This window comes from Bison bison, unplaced genomic scaffold (genome assembly GCF_000754665.1).
Source record: "Bison bison bison isolate TAMUID 2011002044 unplaced genomic scaffold, Bison_UMD1.0 scf7180017849896, whole genome shotgun sequence".
Taxonomy (NCBI): Eukaryota; Metazoa; Chordata; class Mammalia; order Artiodactyla; family Bovidae; genus Bison; species Bison bison.
Window position 1 is genome coordinate 883,063 of NW_011480469.1, and position 24,893 is coordinate 907,955.

At 43.0% G+C, this 24,893-nt stretch overlaps 1 protein-coding gene across 1 annotated transcript in view; it reads right to left on the bottom strand.

Moving 5' to 3' along the window:
• Positions 1–6,946: 6,946 nt before the first annotated feature.
• Positions 6,947–24,893, bottom strand: part of PRDM14 (PR domain containing 14) — an 18,459-nt gene continuing 512 nt past the window's right edge. The window contains exons 2-8 of the mRNA XM_010848228.1: positions 24,652–24,891; positions 23,856–23,909; positions 23,596–23,753; positions 22,366–22,636; positions 17,304–17,506; positions 12,497–12,598; positions 6,947–7,174 (exon numbers count right to left, since the gene is read on the bottom strand). Coding sequence (XP_010846530.1) covers positions 6,947–7,174; positions 12,497–12,598; positions 17,304–17,506; positions 22,366–22,636; positions 23,596–23,753; positions 23,856–23,909; positions 24,652–24,891 — 1,256 coding nt within the window. The remainder of the gene's footprint in view (positions 7,175–12,496; positions 12,599–17,303; positions 17,507–22,365; positions 22,637–23,595; positions 23,754–23,855; positions 23,910–24,651; positions 24,892–24,893) is intronic.

Sequence of the window (24,893 nt, forward strand, 5' to 3'; positions counted from 1 at the left end):
ACAAACCTACTCTCTTCTCATCTGACATCTGAAATCAGTTTGGAAACCTGGACTAATAGACCAATTGATGGATGACAGATGGGTTGTAGGATTAGGTGTCCCAGAGAAAATTTCTCATTTTGCATTTAAGTATTTCTATAATTAAGATAATTCACACCTAGACTTCTAATTTTTAATGTCTCTTGATATTGTGTATTTGCTATTTGTAATATGCTGCAGTCCATGGAGTCACAAAAAGTCAGACATGATTTAGCAAGTGAACAACAACAAATATAGATTAAACACACCCAGTTCTTCCTTTTTATTTCCTCTCCCTCAAATCCTGCCACGCCTTGAAAACAGCAATGGCATACACGTCCCCAGGTAACTAACTAGTGGAGGACTTTTCAATTTGTAAGTTGACCAAAGTTGCCAAACTTGGCAATTTATAAGCTGACAAAGTTCCTGACTGGCCCTGTTCAAGGTTCTTCTCTCTGGAAATGCCCCTGGGCATTTGTGAGTCATCAGACCCAGGACACTCAGGGTGCCCAGACCCGTGGACAGCCTAAGGGGCCTATATTCCAGCAGTAGCCTTTCCAGGTCCTTCAGTCTTCCCCTTTGGCAAATGGGGATTCCAAAAGACTGGAATCCTAAATCATGCATGCTCCGCAGACTACCCAGCCCAGGGCTTCTAGTCACCACTGAAGATTTCAGGCCCTCCAGTTACAGGAATGGGCTTTCCAACTGGTGCAGTGGTAAAGAACCAGGAGGATCCCCTGGGAAGGAAATGGCAACCCACTCCAGGATTCTTGCATGGGAAACCCCATAGACAGAGGAGCCTGGTGGCTTATAGTCCTCAGAGTTGCAAATAGTTGGACACGACTAAACCCGCACACAGTTACAGGAATAGACTGCCCTGGGCTTGCCCCCAGGGGGCTTTGGGACTGAAGAGATTTGATGTTTAAGGGAAACAGAGCAGCCTCCCTCTAAAGAAGAACCTTGGAAGACACCCTGCCCATTTTTAGTGGATAATATAATACATAGCTTGTTGTTGTTTAGTTGCTAAGTCATGTCCAACTCTTTTGCAACTCCATGGGCTGTAGCCCTCCAGGCTCCTCTGTCCATGGGATTTCCCAGGCAAGAATACAGGAATGGGTTGCCATTTCCTTCTCCAGGGATCTTTCTGACCCAGCGACTGAACCTGCATCTCCTTCCTTGCAGATGGATTCTTTACCAGTAAGCCACCTGGGCTCCCCTAGTGGAAGAGAATTTTTAATGGAAGGAGTTTGCAAATCAAATGGAAGAGAATTTGGTTCCAGCATCTTTAAATCAGGTAACTAGGGAGAGGGGAATTCACCAGCATGGCTAGGCCTCCCTTCCCTGGTTCAGGCCTTCACAGTCCTGTGGCCACTGGAGGTTGAGAAAATCTTTCCCAAAGAAGAGAAGAAAAATCCTTCTGTCATGAAAAACAAGCTGTCTTCTGCGTCAGTCATCTTGCTACATCAAATTGGTTAAGAGTGGGGGAAAAAAATCATGTATTTGGCCATAAAATCATACCTGGTATTTTTACTAGCATTTAAAAAACAATCGATAGAGGTCAAATAAAACACACTGTGGGAGCAGATGGAAAAAGACTTGGTGTTCTAAAACACTTTGTAAAATCAAGAATGGAATTCCAGTCTTTTTGGTATATATTGTTAGCAAACAGATTTCAACGCAAACTGCTGTGCTGTGTTTAGCTGCTCAGTTGTGTCTGACTCTCGCAAACCCATAGACTGTAGCCTGCCAGGCTCCTCTGTCCATGGGATTTTCCAGGCAAGAATACCGGAATGGGTTGCCATTCCCTTCTCCATTCAATGAAAATTAGTATGCTATAAATAAATCCAGAACAAATCACACAAGTTGATGGATAGAATTTACATAACGTTAAAACAATTTATCCCACATTTTGAGATAATGAAAAAGATGAAAAAGAATGATGGTGAAAGAATGCTTTATCCTGAGATAATCTTCTCCATAGACATTCTTCACTCTAGTTGTAATTAGAGCTAAATATCATTTCAAAATATTATAATTCAAGGAGTTCCCTGGCAGTCCAGTGTTTAAAACTCTGCATTTCTACTGCAGGGGACCCAGGTGTGAACCCTGATCGGAGAACTAAGATCTCACATGCTGAGTGGCATCGTCACACGCATACACACAAATTATAATTTACTTTTGTTAAAATTACTTTAAGCCCACAAAGCAATAAAGTTTAGATTCTTTTCAGCAATAAAAGGAAGCATCGTGTACTTTATATTTCCTGAATATAGAACTTCTTTTAAAACTGCAAGGAGATCCAGCCAGTCCATCCTAAAGGAAATCATTTTTTTTTTTTTTTTAAGGAAATCATTTTTGGAAGGACTGATGCTGAAGCTGAAACTCCAATACTTTGGCCACCTGATGCAAAGCACTGACTTATTGGAAAAGACCCTGATGCTGGGAAAGATTGAAGGTGGGAGGAGAAGGCGATGACAGAGGATGAGATCGTTGAATGGCATCACCGAGTCAATGGACATGAGTTTGAGTAAGCTTCAGGAGTTGGTGATGGACAGGGAAGCCTGGTGTGCTGAAGTCCATGGGGTTGCAAAGAGTCGGACACAACTGAGTGACTGAACTGAACTGATTTTGATACAGTCAATCAACAAAAAAGTGCTGTGATATATTTAGTTACATGTTTCTATGGAAAGAATTCTATATGAATTTGTTCTCCTTAGTTCTGGATCTAGTCCATAAGGTAGCAGCATAAGGCATTCTGAAAATACATAGAACTACTGGGTCTTAGTTGCTGTATGTAGGATCTAGTTCCCCAACGAGGGTTCTAACCCATGCCCCTTGCATTGGGAGTGCCTGGAGTCTTAGCCACTGGACCACTAGGGAAGTCCCAGTATTTGTGATTTTATCTCTATAATACTGTGAATGATAGTTTCTTGAGAACCCAATCTGCCTTGTCCTTGGTGGGTACAAACCAAGCTATGACTTTACGACCGTATCCCTGTTAGCCTACCTCCTGCAGGCCCCAGAGTCCCAAACATCTGTCCACTTTGACAGCACTGTTCATTGCAGCTGCCAACTTCCCAAGTCCTAGAAGAGCACCCCGAGGGCCCATTAAGAGCTCCATCAATATCACGGATACCACTTTGAGCCTTGTTGTTTTCCCGGGGTTCATATGTCCCTTTTTATACATTTTTTCCTATAATAAAGTAACAGATAATATTTGTCATAAAATATAGACTCCGATAGGAAAAGGAATATAAGCACAGAATTATCTCATAAGGTCTCTGAATTCCATCAATCGGGTTCATAGCTGCAGAACGGGTTCCGTGTTTCCAACAGTGAAGTGACAACTGTGTTCTATGGGTTTCCGTTATTCTCAGGAAGAGCACCATCTTGCCTGCCATCTGCATTCTAATCTTTCCTCTTAATGAACCACTTTGTGATTTTACCAAGTCACCGAGCTACTCGGTTTTACCCATTGCTATGTTGCAGGGACTGTGGAGATAATCACATTAAGCAATGGTTTCTGAACTTTGATATGATAACTGGGTGCCACCTCAGAATTTCTGATTTAGTAGATATTCAGCAGGGGTAGAGAATTTGTTTTTGTAACAAATTTCCAGGCAATTCTGATGCAGCTGGTCCATGAACCACTGAAAGAAAGCATATTTATCTATAATAGAATTTGCATAGTTCTGTCTCCCTTTTGCCTTCATTGACAGGTTAAGAAAAAAGAAATGGATTTAATAAGTATAATACAGAAAGCAAGTTGTTTCATTTTACTTAATTCTCACAATACCCTACAACATAATTATTACCTTATTTTATGGATAAGCCTGTTAAACCTTAAAGATTAAGTGGCCTGCCCAAGATTATACAGTGGGGACATGGTGCACAAATCTCAGTTTGGCCAACTCCAAAATATAGTCTATGCTTTGTGTTCCAACAATGTTTGGCCAACACAATTATGTTAACTGAAAGTTTTAATACTTTCTATGGAGTGGTTTGTCTTCTACTTTAATTCTTAGTCCATTAAAAAAAAATTCTTATTGCTCTAAGCTAATCTAAATTATCTTTAGTAATCTGAGATGTACTTTTAAACACAAGAGAGCTTAAGGTAATTACTAATAGGAAGATGTTATGAATTGACTGTATTTTCCAAACCAAAAAGTGATATAGGTAATGTGATCAATATGACCAAAACTTTGTAGAAAAAAGCTTGGATTAATTAAAAAAGGTCCAAAGCATTCCAGTTAGTGTAGGCATGCATGATCTGTATACTAAGGTATTACTTGACATGCATGCATTTTGGAATTAGTGCTAGAAAAGAGGAAATTTTTTTTTTTAACCTTTCTCTGCTACTCTTCCAGTTCAAAGAACAGAGTAGTTAATTTGAATTATTCAACTAGTGAAAACATTGGCATCACACCAGTTCCTGATGTCTTGCTTTACTACTTGGTTTTAAAATAATGTTCAAATCCATATGGACCGAGAAATATATTTTGAACTAGCAGGCAAAGAAAGGCTGCCTAATTACAGGCCTGAGCCCCCTTATCTTTTCAAATGATCATTGTTCTGACTTAATTAACACAAACTAACACAGTCCTGAAACAACAGGGCACACTCCCATTAGGATAAATTACTCAGACCCACTCACCGCAGCCAAGCATTCCCCAGAGAAAAATCTGTCACTGCTTTTTCCACGTGGGCTACATCTCTTTTCAAAGGACTCTGCTGCAGCTGGGAACCCCCTCTGAAGGGACATCTGCTCTGTATTGAAATCTCTTACGTTTGGAAGAAATGTGGACCATGAATAAAGTGTGGAGAAAAACCCATGGTCGATAGAGCCATGACCTGGTGGCTTAGTAGCATGCTTGCCTACAATGCAGTTTTATTCTGGTCTCCCATTTTCCATTTGAGTATTTAAAAGTTTGCTGTTGCTGGCCCCAAAAGAGGGAAGGATGGGCATAGTCAATAGAAAAATACTATTTCCTTAGCAGGGTTCATAAGCTGAGCATCACTAGTTCATTAAGAGCCTGGATTTTGGAGTCAGGCCAACCTAGTTTTGCCCCTTAAGAGGCAAATGCTGGACCACTTCCTTCTTCCTTGATTTCCTTATCCGTCCGGTGGTAAACTCAGTGCTGCCATGTCATAGGCTTCATGGTCTACAGATGTTGGCCATTTTGACCCACATGAGTCAATAAACAAAACAAAAGATTATTCTCAGGACTTCCCTGGTGGTCCAGTGGTTAAGAATCCATCTTGCAATGCAGGAGACACAGGTTTGATTCCTTGGTCAGGGAATTAAGAGCCCACATGCCAAAGAGCAACTCAGCCTGCTCACAACTGAGACCTGACACAGCCAAGAAAACAAATAATTATTTAAAAAGAAAGCAAGAAAAGATTACTCTCCACAAGCTTGCGTTAGTCTTGTGACAATGTCTGCAAAAGCGCTATAGTTGTCTCTTTATCAGGAATGAAATCACATTTAAACCTAGGGCAATATAAATACATTTATTTCTTGAAAGTGAAAGTGAAGTCGCTCAGTTGTGTCCGACTCTTTTCGACCCCATGGACTGTAGCCCACCAGGTTCCTCTGTCCATGGGATTTCCAGGCAAGAATACTGGAGTGGGTTGCCATTTCCTTCTCCAGGGGATTTTCCCGACCCAGGGATTGAACCTGGGTCTCTGGCATTGCAGGCAGACGCTTTACTGTCTGAGTCACCAGGGAATCTAATTTATTTCTTAGCCTATTGCAATTTTTAGCCATTCTTCACTTGGTAATAACATTTCTCTTCAAAGTCCCTTCAATCCTAAAGGAAATCAACCCTAAATATTCACAGGAAGGACTGATGCTGAAGCTCCGATACTTTGGCCACCTGATGCAAAGAGCACACTCATTGGAAAAGACTGTGATGCTGGGAAAGATTGAGGGTGGGAGGAGAAGGGGGTGACAGAGGATGAGATGGTTGGATGGCATCTCCGAGTCAATGGACATGAGTTTGAGCAGACCGTGGGAGAGAGTGAAGGACAGGGAAGCCTGGCATGCTGCAGTCCATGGGGTTGCAAAGAGTGGGACGTGACTTAGAGACTGAAGAGCAACAATAACTTTTCTTCCCCAATTGTTAAAGGTCACAGATGGTGAATGAGTACCTTCTGTGTCCTCCAAGTAACTCTGGTGCTAAACAAACTATTAACAGACATTTGTCAGTTGAGGAGGGAGAGGTAGAAACTAAGGGTTTAAAAAGTGAATTCCAGGGGACTTTCCTGCTGGTTCAGTGGTTAAGAATCCACCTTCCAATGCAGGAGACATGAGCTCCATACTTGGTGGAGGAACTAAGATCCCACACGCCACAGGGCAACTAAGCCCAAGAGCTGCAATGAAGACTCACTGCAGCCAAAAAAAGAGTTCAAATAAAATGGGACCTTAGTTCATGTCTGAACACTTAGTTACGATACTAATGAAGCTCTGGCTTGAATGGATTTTTAAAGAATTTATTTTGTTAAGAAATATAACAGGGGATGGCCACAGACATATTACAATCAGGAGCCGAGGCAAAGAGTAGAGAAAAATCCTCCTTTTTTTTTTTTTCAATCGAGAAATCAAAGACTCTGCTTCCTAGTCCCTGAAATGAAATGGTCCCTTTCAGGGCTGATGCTGTGTTTCCAGACCTGTAAGCACTGTTAACCATCAGCCTTTCACTCCTGGGTGCATTCACCCAAACTCCATTCTTGTTAGAAACTGTGAAAAAGCATTCCTGCAAAAGCTGTTAAAACTACAGACAATAAATCTGGTAAATCCTACTGGTCGGTCAGTTCCATTATTCTGTTTCTCATCTCAATATAACGGCCACTGGTTTGTGAGATATACCCATGAACATAAGAAACATCAAGACGCATCTAGAGGCCTTGTCCTCAGACTCTCTGAGGGCTAGCAGTCTTCATGAGACTTCATGTGGGAGTGGAAGGCTTCTTGATCTGAGAAGGTCTTCCCACAGGTATTACAGGGAGAGCCGTCATCCTCCCTGTGCGAGCGCCGGACATGGCTGTCGTGAGCAGCGTGCGATGCAAAAGATTTACCACAGTACTTGCATTTGAAGGGCTTCTCCCCCGAGTGCTGCCTGATATGCGTGCGGAGTATACTGGAGGCAGTGAATTTCTGCAGAGGACGGAAAGCACAGGAAAAAATAAAATGCCATCCACCAATGAAACAAAGGAGTTAATTTCATTATGACCGATCCTTGGTGTTGTTTTCTTGAAAAATTGTGTCTGACTCTTGCAACCCCATGGACTGTGGCCCACCAGGCTCCACTGACCCTGGGATTCTCCAGGCAAGAATACTAGAATGGTTGTCGTTTCCTCTTCCAGGGGATCTTCATGACCCAGGGATTGAATCCACATTTCCTACACTGGCAGGTGGATCCTTTACTCCGGAGCCACCTCAGAAGCCCTCATTGATCCTGATATCACACTTTAGTTCTGCGCAGTCAACAAATCCTGGATTTTAATGCTATAGGGCACTCTTGGTCACCAGGAATAGCCTTAATAAAAAAGGACATGATGGACATGCCACTGGTTACAACAGTGGCCCTTCAATGGCTAAGATCGTCTGGGTGTCTAGTCAAAAATGCAGGTTGACCTGATGAGTACGCTCTTTTGGGTAAGAAGGCAGCTGCATTTAAGCAGATGGTACTGAGATCACACTCCAGGATGATCTGCATTATGGAAGGAATTGCTAACATTGGCCACTGTCTTTGCATACATGGGTACCTTATTGGTTTCTTTCTTTTTTTTTTTAGTTAAACTTTTAGAGTAATAGTGATTCACATGCAGTTAGAAGAAACAACAGAGATTCTGGGTACCCTTTACCCAGTTTCCCCAGTGGTTGTATCTTACAGCTTAGGGTAATATCACAATCAGGATGTTGACATTGAAAGTCAAGAAAATTAGAGATACCAAGGGAACATTTCATGCTAAGATGGGCACAATAAAGGACAGAAATGGTATGGACCTTACAGAAGCAGAAGATATTAACAAGAGGGGGCAAGAATACACAGAAGAACTAAACAAAAAAGATCTTCATGACCCAGATAACCACTATGGTGTGATCACTCACCTAGAGCTAGACATCTTGGGATGCAAAGTCAAATGGGCCTTAGAAAGCATCACTACGAACAAAGCTAGTGGAGCTGATAGAATTCCAGTTGAGTTATTTCAAATTCTAAAAGATAATGCTGTGAAAGTGCTGCACTCAATACACCAGCAAATTTGGAAAACTCAGCAGTGGCCACAAGACTGGAAAAGGTCAGTTTTCATTCCAATCCCGAAGAAAGGCATGCCAAAGAATGCTCAAACTACCACACAATTGCACTCATCTCACACACTAGCAAAGTAATGCTCAAAGTTCTCCAAGCCAGGCTTCAAAAGTACGTGAACCCAGAACTTCCAGATGTTCAAGCTGGATTTAGGAAAGGCAAAGGAACCAGAGATCAAATTGCCAACATCCGCTGGATCATCAAAAAAGCAAGAGAATTCCAGAAAAACATCTACTTCTGCTTTACTGATTACATCAAAGTCTTTGACAGTGTAGATCACAAAAAACTGTGGAAAATGCTTCAAGAGATGGGAATACCAGACCACCTGACCTTCCTCCTGAGAAATTTGTATGCAAGTCAAGAAGCAAGTTAGAACCAGACAAGGAAACAACAGACTGGTTCCAAATTGGGAAAGGAGTGCATTAAGGCTGTATATTGTCACCCTGCTTATTCAACTTCTATGCATAGTACATCATGTGAAATGCTGGGCTCAATGAAGCACAAGCTGGAATCAAGATTGCCAGGAGAAAATATCAATAACCTCAGATACACGATGATGCCACCCTTATGGCAGAAAGTAAAGAGGAACTAAAGAGCCTCTTGATCAGAGTGAAAGAGGAGAGTGAAAAAGCTGGCTTAAAACTTAACATTCAAAAAACTAAGATCACGGCATCCAGTCCCATCACTTTATGGCAAATAGATGGGGAAACAATGGAAACAGTGAGAGACTTTATTTTGGGGGGTTCCAAAATCACTGCAGATGGTGATTGCAGCCATGAAATTAAAAGATGCATACTCCTTGGAAAAAAAGTTGTGACCAACCTAGACAGCGTATTAAAAAGCACAGACATTACTTGCCAACAAAGGTCCATCTAGTCAAAGCTGTGGTTTTTCCAGTAGTCATGTACGGATGTGAGAGTTGGACTATACTATAAAGAAAGCTGAGCACCGAAGAATTGATGCTTTTGAACTGTGGTGTTGGAGAAGACTCTTGAGAGTCCCTTGGACTGCAAGGAGATCCAGTCATTCCATCCCAAAGGAAATCATTCCTGAATATTCATTGGAAGGACTGATGCTGAAGCGGAAACTCCAATACTTTGGCCACCTGATGTGAAGCAGTGACTCATTGGCAAAGACCCTGATGCTGGGAAAGATTGAAGGTGGGAGGAGAAGGGGACAACTGAGGATGAGATAGTTGGATGGCATCACTGAGTCAATGGACATGAGTTTGAGTAAGCTGCAGGAGTTGGTGATGGACAGGGAAGCATGGCATGCTGCAGTCCATGAGGTTGCAAAGGGTCAGATGTGAATGAGCAACCGGACTGAACTGAACAGAACATTTCCATCACAAGGACCCTCAAGTCACCCTGTGACAGGCACACATAGTTCCCCCTCACACTTACTTTTAAGCCATTGCAACCATTAATCTCTTCTCCATTTCTGTAATTTTATTATTTTGAGAATGTTATGTACATGGAAGCATACAATATGTAACCTTTGGGGATCAGCGGTTCTCCGCAGAATTTTTTTTGCAGATTCACACAAGTTCTTTCAGGTACAACAGCTCATCCTTTATTAAAAAAAAGTATTTAGTTTATTTGTGGCTGTGCTGGGTCTTTGTTGCTGCGAGGCCCTTTTCTGTAGTTGTGGAATGGGGGGCTACGCTCTAGTTGTGGTGCTCGGGCTTTCCACTGCGGTCTTGTTGTGAAGCACGGGCTTTAGGTGTATGGGTTTCGTAATTGTGGCATGTAGCTCACTAGGTGCGGCTTCTCAGCTACATAGCACAGGCTCAGTATTTTGGGAACGCAGGCTTAGTTGCTCCGCAACATATGGGATCTTCCTGGATCAGGGATCGTTCCCGTGTCTCCTACACTGGCAGATGGATTCTTTACCACTGGAACACCAGAGAAGTCCCAGCTCACCCATTTTGATAGCTGAGAAAAATTCCATGGTGTGGATGTTCCAGTCTGTTTAATCACCTACCCATGGAATGGTATCTGAGTTATTTCCAGTTTGAGGTTTCTATGAATAAAGCTGCTATTAATATTTGTGTACAGGTTTTAGCATGAACACAAACTTTCACTGCTCTGGGATAAATGCCCAGGAGAGCAATTGCTGGGTTGAATGGTTGTTACAAGTTTAGTTCTTAAACTGCCAAACAGTTTTCCAGAGTAGTTCTACTATTTTAGGTTCACAAGTGCTTTGCTGTTTTTACATGGCCATTTTGTTTCTTTCCCTCACTTATACCCTTTCTCCTAATTCATTTCAATACTCTGCTCTGACCTTTGTCACTTTCAAGTATTTATTAGAGATGTAATGACCCCAATTTGGGAGTCTGCTGACAGTGATACAAAACACCAGGTTAAACCAGTGGCCTTGGAGTTTCAGGACTGGGCCCATGTGGGGTTGGACCACTGCTCACTAAGGAGCACAAGGTGTGGGCGCCTAGGACAGTCTCCAGCAGCTCAGGTGACAGGAGTCTAACTAGAAGTCAGAACCTCAGGGCTTCCCTACGGCTCAGTGGTAAAGAGTTCTGTCTGCCAAATGCAGGAGACTAGGTTTGATCGCTCGTCTGGGAAGATCCCAGATGCCTAGGAATAACTAAGCCTGTGTGCCACAACTATTGAGCCTGTTCTCGAGAGCCTGGAAGTTGCAATTATTGAGCCCATGGGCTGCAACTACGGAAGCTTATGAGCCCTAGAGCCTGTGCTCTGCAACAACAGAAGCCACTGCAAGGAGAAGCCTGTGAACCACAGCTACAGAGTAGGCCCTGCTTGCCACAACTAGAGAAAAGCCTGTGCAGCCACGAAGACCCAGCAGAGCCAAAAACAACTAACTAACTAGCTACAAAAAAAAAAAAAAAATCAGAACATCAAACAGCTCATTTATGACCCAAGTGCATTGAGTCACCCCTTTGGGTATCTCTCATTCCCAGATTAGCCAGAAATTCAAGGTGAGAATCAGAATTAAAACGCCAGGAAGAGGAGGGGCGGTGGGATATTTTGAGCCTGCTCTGGAAATCTGGCAGGAGATCAGTGATCCCTCAGGATAGATTCCTCGTCCAGGCAAATCCAGAGCCACCCTCCTTAGGTCTGTGCTAGCTGCACATTGTCTAGTTATGTCTTAGCTCCAATTTGCTACACTGATTATTTCCATTCTATTGACACAGTTTCTTTGGTGGTATCCGTTTCCCTAAGCCAGGTAGTTTTATTCCTCTTTTGGAACCTTAACAGTCACCCTAATAGAGACTATATTTCTTTCATGGCTACATATTTTAAAAAAATAAATGGCTTGATGATAGAAATAGCAGATTCCAGTGTATCCAATAAGATTTTCTAAAATGATGGAAATGTTATGTCCGTGCCAATGTGGTGGTCGCCAGCCATCAATGGTGGGACTGTTGAGCACTTGAAATGTGGCCAGTGCCACCGGCTTACTAAATTTTCAATTTTATTTCATTTTTAGTAAATTAAATAGCCACATATGGCTAATGGGTAACTACACATTGAACAGCCCAGATGTACCTCATCGAAAGAGGACATGAGATGTTTTGGTTTAGTATTTTTAAAGTTAACCCAGCAACTTTTGTTCCTAACCCAGCAACCCCTAACCATGATATATTTGTCTCTTCATTTTTATAAATTAGTATTCTGTTTAACAAGATTAGATGCTACTTCAGCAAAAGTGCTCTGGAAACCAAGACTAGCGAAATTTAAGAGTCTGTACTTGAAAAAAAAAAAAAAAGGCAGTCTGTACTTCATGTCTGTTATCATTGGAATCTTATAAATTTAGGGTCCGTTTCATAACAAATGCCTTGAGTGCCAATTTGGCAATAGTAGGTTGTATCTGATCATTGTAAGCAAACATGAGTATAATCTGGGGTGGAAATTGGGGATGGGCTAATGATGAATTAATTTACCAGGGACTCATTATAAGCCAGGGTTTATTCTATAAGTTCTTATCCATGGACACGCAAACAGGGCTCAAGGCAGATTCCTTAAAAGAAGGTTCCACTGAGACTTCACTGGCAGTTTAGTGGTTAAGACTCTGCCCTTCCACTGCAGTGACGTGATTGATCCCTGGTCGGGGAACTAAGATCCCACATGCTGTGTGCGGTGTGCTGTGTGCTGTGTGGGGTGGGGCAAAAGAAAAGAAAGTCCATTTACCTTAGTACAATACACACAGTGGTAGGGTCTGTCTCCAGAGTGGACTCTCATGTGTTTGTTTAGACTGGAAGACTGAGAGAAACATTTCCCGCATGTAGAACACTAAGACAGAAAAGAAAAATAGAGTTGAAACCACATTTCCCCGCTAGGAAGTTAACTTCGCCATTATGTTTATCTCGGCGGTGGTGACGGTGGGGGAGGACTAGTATGCAGAGGATGGAGCAGATGCAGGCTGAGGGTCTAGCTGAGACGGGTGAGGGCATCACAGGACTCTGGGGAAGAATCCAACACCACATTCTGGTCCACAGCCTACTCAGCGCTGTGGCTCCAAGCCATTCCTCGAAAGTCTTTGGACGCTAGCTGCCTAGATATATAACCCTGGTGCGTAACAGAGGCCTGACTCTGTCCTGCTCTGTCAACAGGTAGCTGTGTGACCAAAACAAATCAGTTAAACTTGGAGTCTTTGCTCAATTTTCCTCATGGGTAAAATACTTGCCCTGCTGTTCTCACAAGGCTGGGAGGAAATTGTAAGCCCTCAGCAATGAATTCACCAAGTATTTATGGAGAACCTCTCAACACTCTGCTACAGACAAGGAGTAAAAATCTCGTGGGAGTGGGGACAGATATGTAGACCCAAGTGGCAATACAGGTGACAAATGACGCAAAAAATGTACCTACAAAAAAAAGGGCAATTTGGGGGGGCCGGTGAAAGCAAGCAGTATAGCCACCTGTTATAGGAACAACAGGCACGCGTCATTTCTCTGTGTTCTGGACTCTGATGACTCCTGTCCAATCTTCTCAGGAATTCTGAACCAGGTAAAAGAAACTACTGTGTTTCTGGACTCTCTTCCGCAGGTGTCCTTATGGGCACACATGGGAGCCTGGCTATTTTTATTTATTTAACTTTATTTTAACAATTTTTATTAGAGTTGCTTCACACTGTTGTGTTAGTTTCTGCTGTACAGCAATATGAATCAGTCACACGTGTGTGTGTGTGTGTGTGTATACACACACATCCTCTTTTTTGGATTTCTTTCCCATTTAGGTCACCCCAAAGCACTGAGCTCCCTGTGCTACACAGTAGGTTTTCATGAGTATCTATTTTACACATAGTAGTGTATACCCAAGTATACATACCAAAGGTGGAAGAGGGGTGGACTGTATCCATGTCTGCTTTACAAAAATAGGTTTATCTGAACCATTTTTCTAGATTCCACATATAAGCAATATTATGTCTGTTTTTCTCTTTCCGACTTACTTCACTCTGTTTGACGGTCTCTAGGTCTATCCACGTCTCTGCAAATGAACCTAGGTATTTTTAGATGGTGGGATTTGGGGGTGGATTTTAAAAATCTTCTCTAATTTTTCTTTACTACTTGAAGTTTGAATAAGGAGCACGTATTGTCATTGAAAGTGAAGGTCGCTCAGTTGTGTCCAAATCTGTGACCCCATGAACTACACAGTCCAGGGAATTCTCCAAGACTATAATACTGGAGTGGGTAGCCTTTCCCTTCTCCAGGAGATCTTCCCAACCCAGGGATGGAACCCAGATCTCCCGCATTGCAGCTGAGCCATAAGGGAAGCCCATATTGTCATTACTAAAGCAAAAATAGTCAGATGTTGAAGTTATCATTGCAAAAAGAACAGATCAATTTTAAATGAAAGGGAAGCAATTAGAACATGAACCTGTTCTTGGAAATTAAAAATAACCAATGAAAAGGTACAGAATGAAATGCTGTAGTCAACAGGCTCAGCTGACTGCTAAAGACTGAAACATGACATAAAAATGAAGGTTGAGAACTCTCAGAGAATGCTGATGAAAAAAAGTAAAGGTTAATGAATACAAAGAAGTGGATTCAACCTAACATTTGGCTAAAGGAAGAGAACAAAAATGGAAGATAGATAATAGCCAAGGAAAGTACAAGAGAGGGCCTTCCCTGGTGGTGAGGACTCCAAGCTTCCACAGCAGGGGTAGGGGTTCAGTCCCTATTTGGGGAACTAAGATTCTGCAGGCTGAAAAAGAAACCCCGAAAGTGCAGGAGAATCCCTCTGAGCTTAGGCTCTGTGCCTTCAGACGGAAAGAATACTTTGTCTTTTACTGACTACAAAGCAGGCAGGGGTGAAAAAAAAAAAGGAAGGAAAGAAAAAAGAAACATTGAACACACTCTGTTAAAATTTCAGACATAAACTGACAAACCACAAGACAAATACAAACTAGCCAAGAAAATATATCTTATTTTATTTTTTAGATTACTCTTTATCTTAATCGCTGAACCACCAGGGGAGGTCTCAGAAAATATATTTTAATAAAATGTAAACCTCATAAGTAACAAAGATGCAAAGCCAAGCAAGATACCATTTTTCATCTATAAAAATGTGAACATAAGAAGGATAATATTGTGGGAGACTTGGGGTTACTGACTACACACACTGCAAGCCCAGCTGGTTGGACTGTTTGGAAAGGTGTGCGGTACCTTAATTCAAGTGCCTTAAAATTGTACCTTTGACTCAATCTTTCTACTTCTAGGACTGTACCCCAAAGAAATAATCAGAAATGAAAAACAGAGTGATTTATAGATAATATTGTTCACTGCAGCCATGCTGGGGGGAAATGCACAAAACAGTAGATTTTTAAGTACATAACATCAGTATGACCCCAAGCGTATTAAAAATACATACACATATAGAAAAAAATTATACCTAAAATAACTTTGGGCCATAACATATCTAGTGGTTTTTGTTTTCTTTTTATCTCTAGTGTATATTGTTTTCTCATGTTAAAAAACTGCAGATAAAAAATAAAATTTTAAGTTTACCAAGTGAAGACATAAAAATCATGCTTGGCTTTATTCTCTATCATACTCCCAGAAAGACTGGAGTTTAATGGCTTCTTTCCAATTGTGTTTCCATTTATATGTAAACATTATATACAGTGTACATGATTTTCTAAGTGACATCATTCCACACATATTTTACAACCTGTTTGTGCTTAATAAGCCAAACTTTACATAACCAATTCCCTATTGATTTACATGTAGAATACTGGACAGTATAACTTTTTACTCTGCCAATCTATAGCTGAGAATAAAGAAGGCTGAGCACCAAAGAACTGATGCTTTTGAATTGTGATGCTGGAGAAGACTCTTGAGAGTCCCTTGGACTGCAAGGACATCAAACCAGTCAATCCTAATGGAAATCAACCCTGAATATTCACTGGATGGACTAATGCTAAAGCTGAAGCTCCAGTACTTTGGCCACCTGATGCAAACAGCAGACTCGTTGGAAAAGACCCTGATGCTAATGCTGGGAAAGATTGAGGGCAGCAGGAGGAGAAGGGGGCAACAGAGGATGGGATGGTTGGATGCTATCATTGACTCAAAGGACATGAGTTTGAGCAAACTCCGGAAAATAGTGGAGGACAGGGAAGCCTGGTGTGCTGCAGTCTATGGGGTTGCAAGGAGTTGGACATGACTGAGCAACCAAACAACAAAAGGTGAGAAATGATTTCACTGTCTTAATAATTTAAAATTTCTTAGATTTACAAAAACAATTTGAGATCATTGTAAAATACTCAGATTTTACAGCTGTATATAACAGTGATTGTGATATTTCCAGGAGCTTCACTGTGAACAGAAGGGGAGAGACAAGAGCAGTTTTATTTCTTCAAATGAAGAGTGGGGCTGGCAGGAGTCCTGACAGCACTGAAGCCTAATCTGAATCTGTCGGTCTGTACCCAAGCCCCATCCTCTTTATCCTAATTAAGACCAGTGGTAGTCAGCACTTTCTTGCACCAAGTCTGGCAGAGCCACCACATATCCAGAATGGTAGACAATGGCTCCCCAATGCACCAGTGTTTCTTTCTTCCTTACAAAGTCCCTGGCATGGCACAAAAGCCATCCATCCTTTGGACCATGCCTGTAACTATCAGTATGCCTGCACAGTGGACCTAGAGATTATCATACTAAGCAAAGAAAGTCAGAAAGCGGAAGACAAATACCATATGATGTCACTACTATGTGGAATCTAAAATATGACACAAACGAAGTTATCTACAAAACAGAAAAAGGCTCACAGACACAGGGGTCATTATGGTTGCCAACGGAGAAGAGGGTTGGGGAGGGAAGGATTGGGAGTTTGGGAATAGCCGATGCAACCTAGTGTATATAGGACAGATAGACAACACAGTCCTACTGTATGGCAAGGGGAACTATATTTAATATCCTGTGATAAACCATAATGGAAAATAATATGAAAACAAATGTATGTTTGTGTATAACTGAGTCACATTGCTGTACGGCAGAAATTAATACAACATTGTAAACCAAACTATGCTTCAATAAAACGTTAAAAAAAAAAAAAAAAGCCTGAACACATTATGGAACAAGGTATGGTTACCTAAAACCACAGGCCAAGGTCTTTCTCAACTGGGATGTCTCAACCCTCCCCCCAACCCCTAGTCAACTCTACCTCCAAATAAACCAGACACTTCCTCAGTCCTAGGTTCTGCTCACGGCCACCTGTCTATGAGGCCTTTCATGGCCCACATGTAGAAAGACACCGTCTTCTGCCCCTGTCTACCATGCATCTGCCAGCTTCAACACTCAGGCATCATGTCTTGGTCCATGGACCATCACATTGGGTCCATGTCTGCCCTTTCACAGCACTGTCGCTTCCTTCAGAGACCCTGTCCCATCCTCCCATCCCAGTAACTTGCACCCAGGAGGCCCTCGGGGTGCACCCAGGGGTTTGGGGAAAAAGCCTGAAAGCAGAGTGCTAGAGAGAGACGGGTCGCTGCCCTAACTCTTACCTTGTGAGGCCGATGCTTCTCATGAACGTGAAGGATGTGGATCCGGAGCCGGTCTCTCTTCTCAAAGGATCGTTTGCATAAAGAACAGGGAAATTTCCTGTCACCCTTGTCCACACAAGGCGTGTACTTTAGATGCTTGTCTCTGTAATATTTGTAGGTAAATACTTTGCCACATCTTTCACACCTGTACCCTTCCGCAGACTCTGTCAAACACAGGGGGAAAAGTGGCTTGGTCAGCTATCTTCCCACATTCTTACTTTCTTTAGGACTGTCTTTTACAACCTTTTATTACAAAAAATTTTAAACAAATACCAAAGTCAAAATAATAGAATAAACCCTCTTGGGCCCAAACACCAGGCTTTGACAGTGACTGACTCACATCACTTCCCCCAACAGATTATTTTTAACACCGATTTCTCACTTGTTTCATCAACACCTCAGCCCACAATCTTTAATGGATAATGACTTTCTTGGGGAGCAGGGCGTCATGTGGGATCTTAGTTCCCCAACTAGGGATCGAACTCGCGTCCCCTGCAGAGGAAGTGCAGTCTTAACCACTGGACTGCCAGGCAAGTCCCTGATAACAACTTTTTGAAAAGCATAACCATAAAGCCACTGTCATACCTAATTGTCAAAACCTTATTCCTTAATAGATAGAAACACATATATATTTGTTTATAATACATATACACGCACTTATGTTTGTTTATTTTTCAGTCAGTTGGTTCAGCGTAGGATTCAAAGTCTACATGTTGTCCACAGTTACTATGTCTCTTCAATGTCTTAATCTCTAGGTTCCTTTTCCTTTTTGTTCCTGAAATATATTTATTGAAGACACCCTTCCTCCAGCCCTATTTATGAGCAGGTCAGTCTTATAGTTACTTCCTAACTGGCCTGTGTTGTTACAAGGTTCATGTACCAAATACCTACTGTATTTGTGCTTTTCAGATCAGACTGAGCTACAAGTTCAAGCAGTTCACCCTTTGGGGGCCTTGATGGGCACCCAGAGCTTCTTCCCAGGCTTCATTAACTGCTGCTCCATTGGACCTCACTTACAAAGACTTAGGTACCCTTTTAGCTAACAATGCATTTCTCTGAGCTTTCGGGGAAGATTCCAGAACTAAAACATGGGATTATCATGATGACTAATTTAACCCTGACACTGAGTTCAAACCAACAAGTGACTCTATCACTGAGCGACAGACAAGACTGAGGAAGGTAACTCCGTTTTCATCAGAGGAGGAGAGAGGTTGGGGAGAGGTTAGAGAAGGTGCAGCCAAATCTAGCAGAAGAGATGCCAGGCTCAGGGGTGTCTATGTGTTGGGGTGGGAAGGGGAAGGACCGGGGCCACCTACAAAAGCGTTCCTGCTGAGGACACTCTGGATTCCAGAGGATCAAGTGGTTTTGACTATGAATGCATCAATGAACCCTCACTGCCTCTGCTCCAGGGAGGCAGAGAGTAGCCAAGACTGAGTACATGCAAGAGTGTGTAGGTGGAAGTTTTTTAGTCAGCTAGGGGACAGCGGGAAAGCTATCCACTGGGGGCTTTGTTAGTCAACAACTGCATGCTAGGCACTTTTAACAGGTGGCCAAGGAAAGAAATCATTTCATTTATTAAGTAAATAAGCAGGAAGGCAGCCACCAGCCCCAGGACGATCCATTGCTCAGTCTCGTCTACCGCTTTCATTGAGGTGCTAATGCTCTCAGAACCTCCCTGCTGGGACAGTTTTTGCTCGAAGCTAGAATTTTCATTGGTTAGAAATACCTGGCCTTCCAGCTTCCGGGGTGGGAAGGGGGTTGTCTACAAGACAGGGTCAGCGAGTCTTTACAAATTAAAGCCCGAAGGCACACCAAAATTCAGAATAGGGGCACAATAGTCAATTTGCATAAGAACCACCACTTAGGCAGAAATGACACAGCACCCTTACTAATTAGGCTTCAGCCGCCTACGTTTTCAGCTCAGGTTCTTGGAAATTTTATCTTAACCTAATTTTGTCCTGTTTCCTTTCCTTCCTCCTCCATCCCATTTCAATTTTTTTCAGCCAAATGGTTTCCTGAAACTGAAAATGATGCTTTCTGCCCCACCTAGACAACTCTTTAGATAGAGTTTGGTAGTGATTAAGAACTATCTACACATTCCCCACCCCCCGCCCAAAACACACACTCTGCGGGTTTGCCACCTAGACAACTCTTTAGATAGAGTTGGGTAGTGACTAAGAACTATCTACACATTCCCCACCCTCACCACCACCCCCTGCCCCCCACCCAAAACACACTGAGGGTTTGCAAACTTTGCAAACTCTACCTTTGCAAACTCTAGATAACCCGCCCACATAGGGCCCTTCCCTCCCACTCAACACCTTAAAGGGGAAGGCTCCTACCAAGTCTCAAGAAAAGGTTTGGATAAAACACAAAAACTTTCTTCTGAGAGGACAGAAGAATGTTGATTTTTCATTTCTTTTAATTCTATTCTCAACCATTCTTACTAACAGAAAGCCATGAACTTATGCAGATATAATTTGGTTCAGAAGTGTAACACAGGGACTTCCCTGGTGGTCCAGTGGCTAGGACTCTATGCTTCCAATGCCAGGGACCTGGGTTCGGTCCCTAGGTGAAGGCATTAGATCCCAAGTTCTGCTAAAGAACCTGCATGCCACAACTATGACCCAGTGAAGCCAAATAAATATTTAAAAAAAGAAAGAAGTGTAGTACAGGTGGGTACTACACCAGGTACTACACCTGCTGGTGTTTCTCCCCACCCCACTGACCATGGTAAGCCCTTATCCCTGGTGCTTATGATTTACTTAATAATTATTCTACTATTGGGCATTTGTTTGTGACTTTTCACAAAAAGGAATGATGCTGTATTAAAAATCCCTATGGACAAAGCTTTTCCTATTGGAGTATTTCCTAAAGACAAATTTCCAGAAGAGTATTACTGATACATCAAAGGTTATGAACGTTTTAATAGCTCTGATACATAGTGCTGAATAACTTTTCAAAAAGATAATGATTCTATTTTGTGAGTTGTCAAGCATGTATCTTTCTCAAATCCATTTGGCACTTCTATTTCAGCAGTGCTTGGTACCTCTTGGGAAGTGACTAAAAAGGCTTGGTTTGGTGCCAACTATGGGGCAACTGTGAAGTCCAGACCCCAGAGAATTCTGCCATCTCACCCCTCACCCTCATCCCCACACCATCCATAAGCTGGGGTACTGAGAAGACAGTTCAACAACCCCTCATTATTTGGCCTCTAGAAAGAGACTGTTCATTGTTCACCTCTTAATCCCTGGTGAACACATCCTTGCCCTTGGCTTCACTATATCCCCAAGCCTGGATTGTCTTGCCTTTCCCTGCCTAAACTGTGGTGAGCATGCGTGCATGCTTAATCGTGTCTCTCTGCTATCCCATGAACTGTAGCCCTCCAGGTTCCTCTCTCCCTGAAATTTTCCAGGCAGGAATACTAGAGTGGGTTGCCATTTCCTACTCCAGGGGATCTTCCTGACCTGGGGATGGAATTTGAGTCTCCTGCATTGGTAGGCAGATTCTTCACCAATGGGCCACCTGGGAAGCCCAAAACTCATCCCTTAATTCACCACATCCCTAAGCAGTTTTCCCCAATCTAGTCTAGTCTTCCACCTTCCTTCAATACAGAAGGAATTCAGAGCAGGAGCTATTAAGGTGTTTACAGTTGTCTCCAGCCCTGAAGGGTCTCAGTCTAGCAGGGAGACATGCATGCAGACCATCACTGCAGTGTGATGAATGCAATTCACATTCTCTTTTACCTGCTGCTTATGACATCTATCCTAACAGAACAGGATGGTCTTCTACCTGGTTCACATATTAATTTGCATTTGTCTGGTCCCACGTATGAGATGACTGGTTCCCAGGCTTTTGTGGTTATAAAAATCAACCACCCAGAGAGCTTTTTTAAAATGCAAATCCCCAGCGAGTGGGTTGATGGTCCTCCAGCTCCCTGCTACTGAAATCTGGTCCAGGGAACAGCAGCAGCAGCAGCAGCATCCCCTAGTAGCTTGATAGAAATGCAAAATCTCCCATCCTGGAATGAGAATCTGCACCTTCCGAAACGGCCCCACATGTTAACACAACACTAAAACTGGAGAGCAAGAGTCTAGCTCCATGCTCCTCTAAGTGGACTGAGACCCAGTAAGAAAAACATTTTCTATTTGAGACCCGGTTCACACACATCCATGTGAAACAAAAGCCTCACCAAACAATGCTTAAGTGAAATTCATATCAATATTTTCTGTTCTATTTTATTCTTATTCTTTTTTCTTCTTTAATGCTGATCTCTACCACCAAACTGATTTCCCACCCTATTAACATATTGCAAGCCACCATTTGAAAAGCAGTGCTCTGCGTATGGCTGAGACCCTTTGCTGTCCACCTGAGACTATCACGACGTTGTTAATCAGCCATGCTGTTGCTGTTTAGTCACTGAGTTGTGTCCAGCTCTTTTCAACCCCATGGACTGTGAAGGGGATTTTTCAGGCAAGAATACTGGAGTGGGTTGCCATTTCCTTCTCCTGGGAATCTTCCCAACTCAGGGATTGAACCCGTGTCTCCTGCATTGCAGGCAGATTCTTCACCACTGAGCCACCAGGGAAGATCTAATGGGTCATACTCCAATACAAAATAAGAAGCTTAATTAAAAAAAAAAAATTTAATGAAAAAACAGTGACTTCCTGAGTTGTGTGAGCCTCTGCAGAGATGAATCAGAAGCTGGCTCATCTAAGGCAGAGGTTGCATCCATTTATTTCACTTTTATTTTATTCTCTGGGAGCGGGTGAAAGAGTAGAAGATAAAGGTATCCTGGTGAACAGCAGTAGCGTCAGCAGCTTTGGAAGAGGAGGGCATCATCCTCCAGCTGGCAAGACTCATGTGGCTAGAAACGCCCTTGAGTTCGGGGTTCTACATTAGAGCTGGGAGGCAGAAGTTCCACAAGCAAGTGGAGAAGCTGCAGGAAGGTGCTGGTCTGGGCAAAGAGCCCAGTCCTTCGACCAAGAGGACCTCACTGGGTGAGGCAAAGGTGTGCACTCACCTTCAGAGGACCCAGATGCCTGCTTCCCCTGCTTGAGAACCTGCAGGCTCACGGGAATGTCCAGAAACTTCTCATAGCAATCTCCGTACCACACGAGGAGCTCCTGGTTCTGGTAGATCTCCTTGCAGCTCTCGTAGAAGATCTGCCCTTGACATTGTACTGCCACCAGGTTCTGCTCCGACGGGAAACGGGCACAGTTGACATAGGACATCCAGTTCCCTGCACCTCCTTTTCCATCAATAAAGTGGCTCAACTGACCATCTTCAAAGATCTAAATGGAATCAAACAAACTTTAGAAATGTATCTTTTATTTTTCTTTTGGTTTGACATAGAAAATAAATTTACATATTAAAAATGTACAATTCAAATCTCACGCTTGATCTCTTTGAATATATTTATTATCAATATTATTAAGCCTAAATGGATTTATCAGCTGAAAGATATCTGTCTAGGTGGTGTGACAGTTTTAAAAGGTTTCTACTTTTATCACCTCTTGATTCCCAAGTTTCTAGGGTGAGCATATATTAACTTCATAAACAGAAGCAAAGGGAACAGGAGGTTACATTTAATTCTATCAGTTCAAGACAACCAATTTGTTTGGTATTTTATCTCAAATGAGTTTTCGTGTGTATTAATGGAGATATAATTTAATTCTTTCTCTCCAGTGAGTAATTCTGCAGTCTTTGATGCTTTGGTGTTACAAACAGATTCTGGGAAGTCTGGATTTCAGATTATTTTCCTAAAGTGTATTCCTCAAAATTCAGGGCAAGGGAAGATAATCTGATACAGTCTGACATACTGTAGTCCTACCATCATGCCTCATACAGAGTTAAGAATAGCTGTTTTTAAAAATCCCCATTAGACAAATGATATCAAAAAATTTTAAATCTGGTCTTTGTCCTTTTGGACATATTCTTAGCATCACATGGTAATATTTAAAGTATTTGTTTTGTCTGTAAATATAACCCAGGGTATTGGCTCTTTGTATTCTGGGGCTAATCTTCAGATGAAAATGCCTTAAGGCACTGAAAAGATACACAGACTCCATGTGGAGGTGCTATCCCTAGCGGCTCTGCAGTTGCCTACTTTTCTCTTTATGTTGCAAAATAGACAGCACAAGACAGCTGAGTACTGCCGAGAGGGTCCCCTCTCCCAGAGGGGCAGAGGCCAGGCTTTATCCCCAGCGACCCTCCTCCCCACTTTCCGACAACCCATAAGAAACAAATTTACCTCCCACATCAGGGAATTGTCTCCGTGTGTCTTGACTTCGCTGGTGTTGACCACTTTACCCTGAAAGGGCCCAAACCTGACTCCTTTGGCCACAAGACTACTGCAGAACACCCCAAAATGTGCGACTTCACCAAACTTCGTCTGCTGGAGGCAGAGACCTAGCAGGAGACCCAGGGTAGGAAAGAAAGCCAGTGAAGAAACCTACTGTGTTTACTGCCATTAAATAAAAAAAAAAAATCCAAGCCAGGAGCCCTGCCTACCTTCTGGTAGCTGAAGGGAGTCGTTATCCAGAGTCTGAGGAAGAGAATCAGCCCCTAGAAAAAGACAGGATTAAACTCTTATTTTTTAAATAAAAGGTATTATAAAACGTGTCTTCCTCCTCATTCTCTAGAGCTTACCATTTGACCCTTCGAGGCTTCCGGTTCCTTTTACATATGCAGTGTCTCATTTTAGACTCAAAAGGACCCTAGCTGGTTAGGTGGTAATTAACCCCTGTTAGCAAATTCAAGGAACTGGAGAATCAGAGGTAATGCTGATTTTGACCAAGGTCAGATGGCTGGAGGGAGACTCCCAGAGTGGATGGCAGCTGGCTCTCACTGAGACACCTTGGGCATCCTGGGAGAACCTGAGCCCACCTGATCAGCCCACACACAGCATGAGCCATTTCTCTTAAGACAACCTTGTTTAATCGTTAAGTCGTGTCTGACTCGGCGACCCTATGGACTGTAGCCCGCCAGGCTCCTCCGTCCATGGGATTCTCCAGGCAAGAATACTGGAGTGGGTTGTCATTGCCTTCTCCAGGCGTTCTTCCCCATTCAGGGATGGAACACGCGTCCCCTGCATTGGCACCGGGGAAGCAAAACAACCTTAAGAGTCATGCGGGTAGGGTTTCGGAGGTTAGCCTGGCCTCCCCAGCTCTATCTTCTGATGGAAGCACACACCCTCCCCTTCAGCACTCGCACTGCCTGGGATCCACCTAGAAGCGCCCCTTCCGCCTCCTGCTCCCACCTCTCTTCCAGTTGCCCCCGACTCCCGCATTATGGGGCCCGCCTTTACCGGCGCTATCGGTGGGGATCAGGAGGCCGGAGATCGCGTGCTGCAGGCGGGCTGAGTGCTGCGGGCTGGGGATGACCCCGTACAGAACCAAGTGCAGGTCTTCCTGGGTGAAGTGGTAGCGGCGAGAAGCCTTCCCTTTTCGGTTCACGAGTTTGGGGCCATCCTCAGAGGGCTCGCTCGGGGACCCCGATAACAGCTGCGAGGGCTTCGGCCTCTCAGGTAACAACGAAGCATCCACGGGG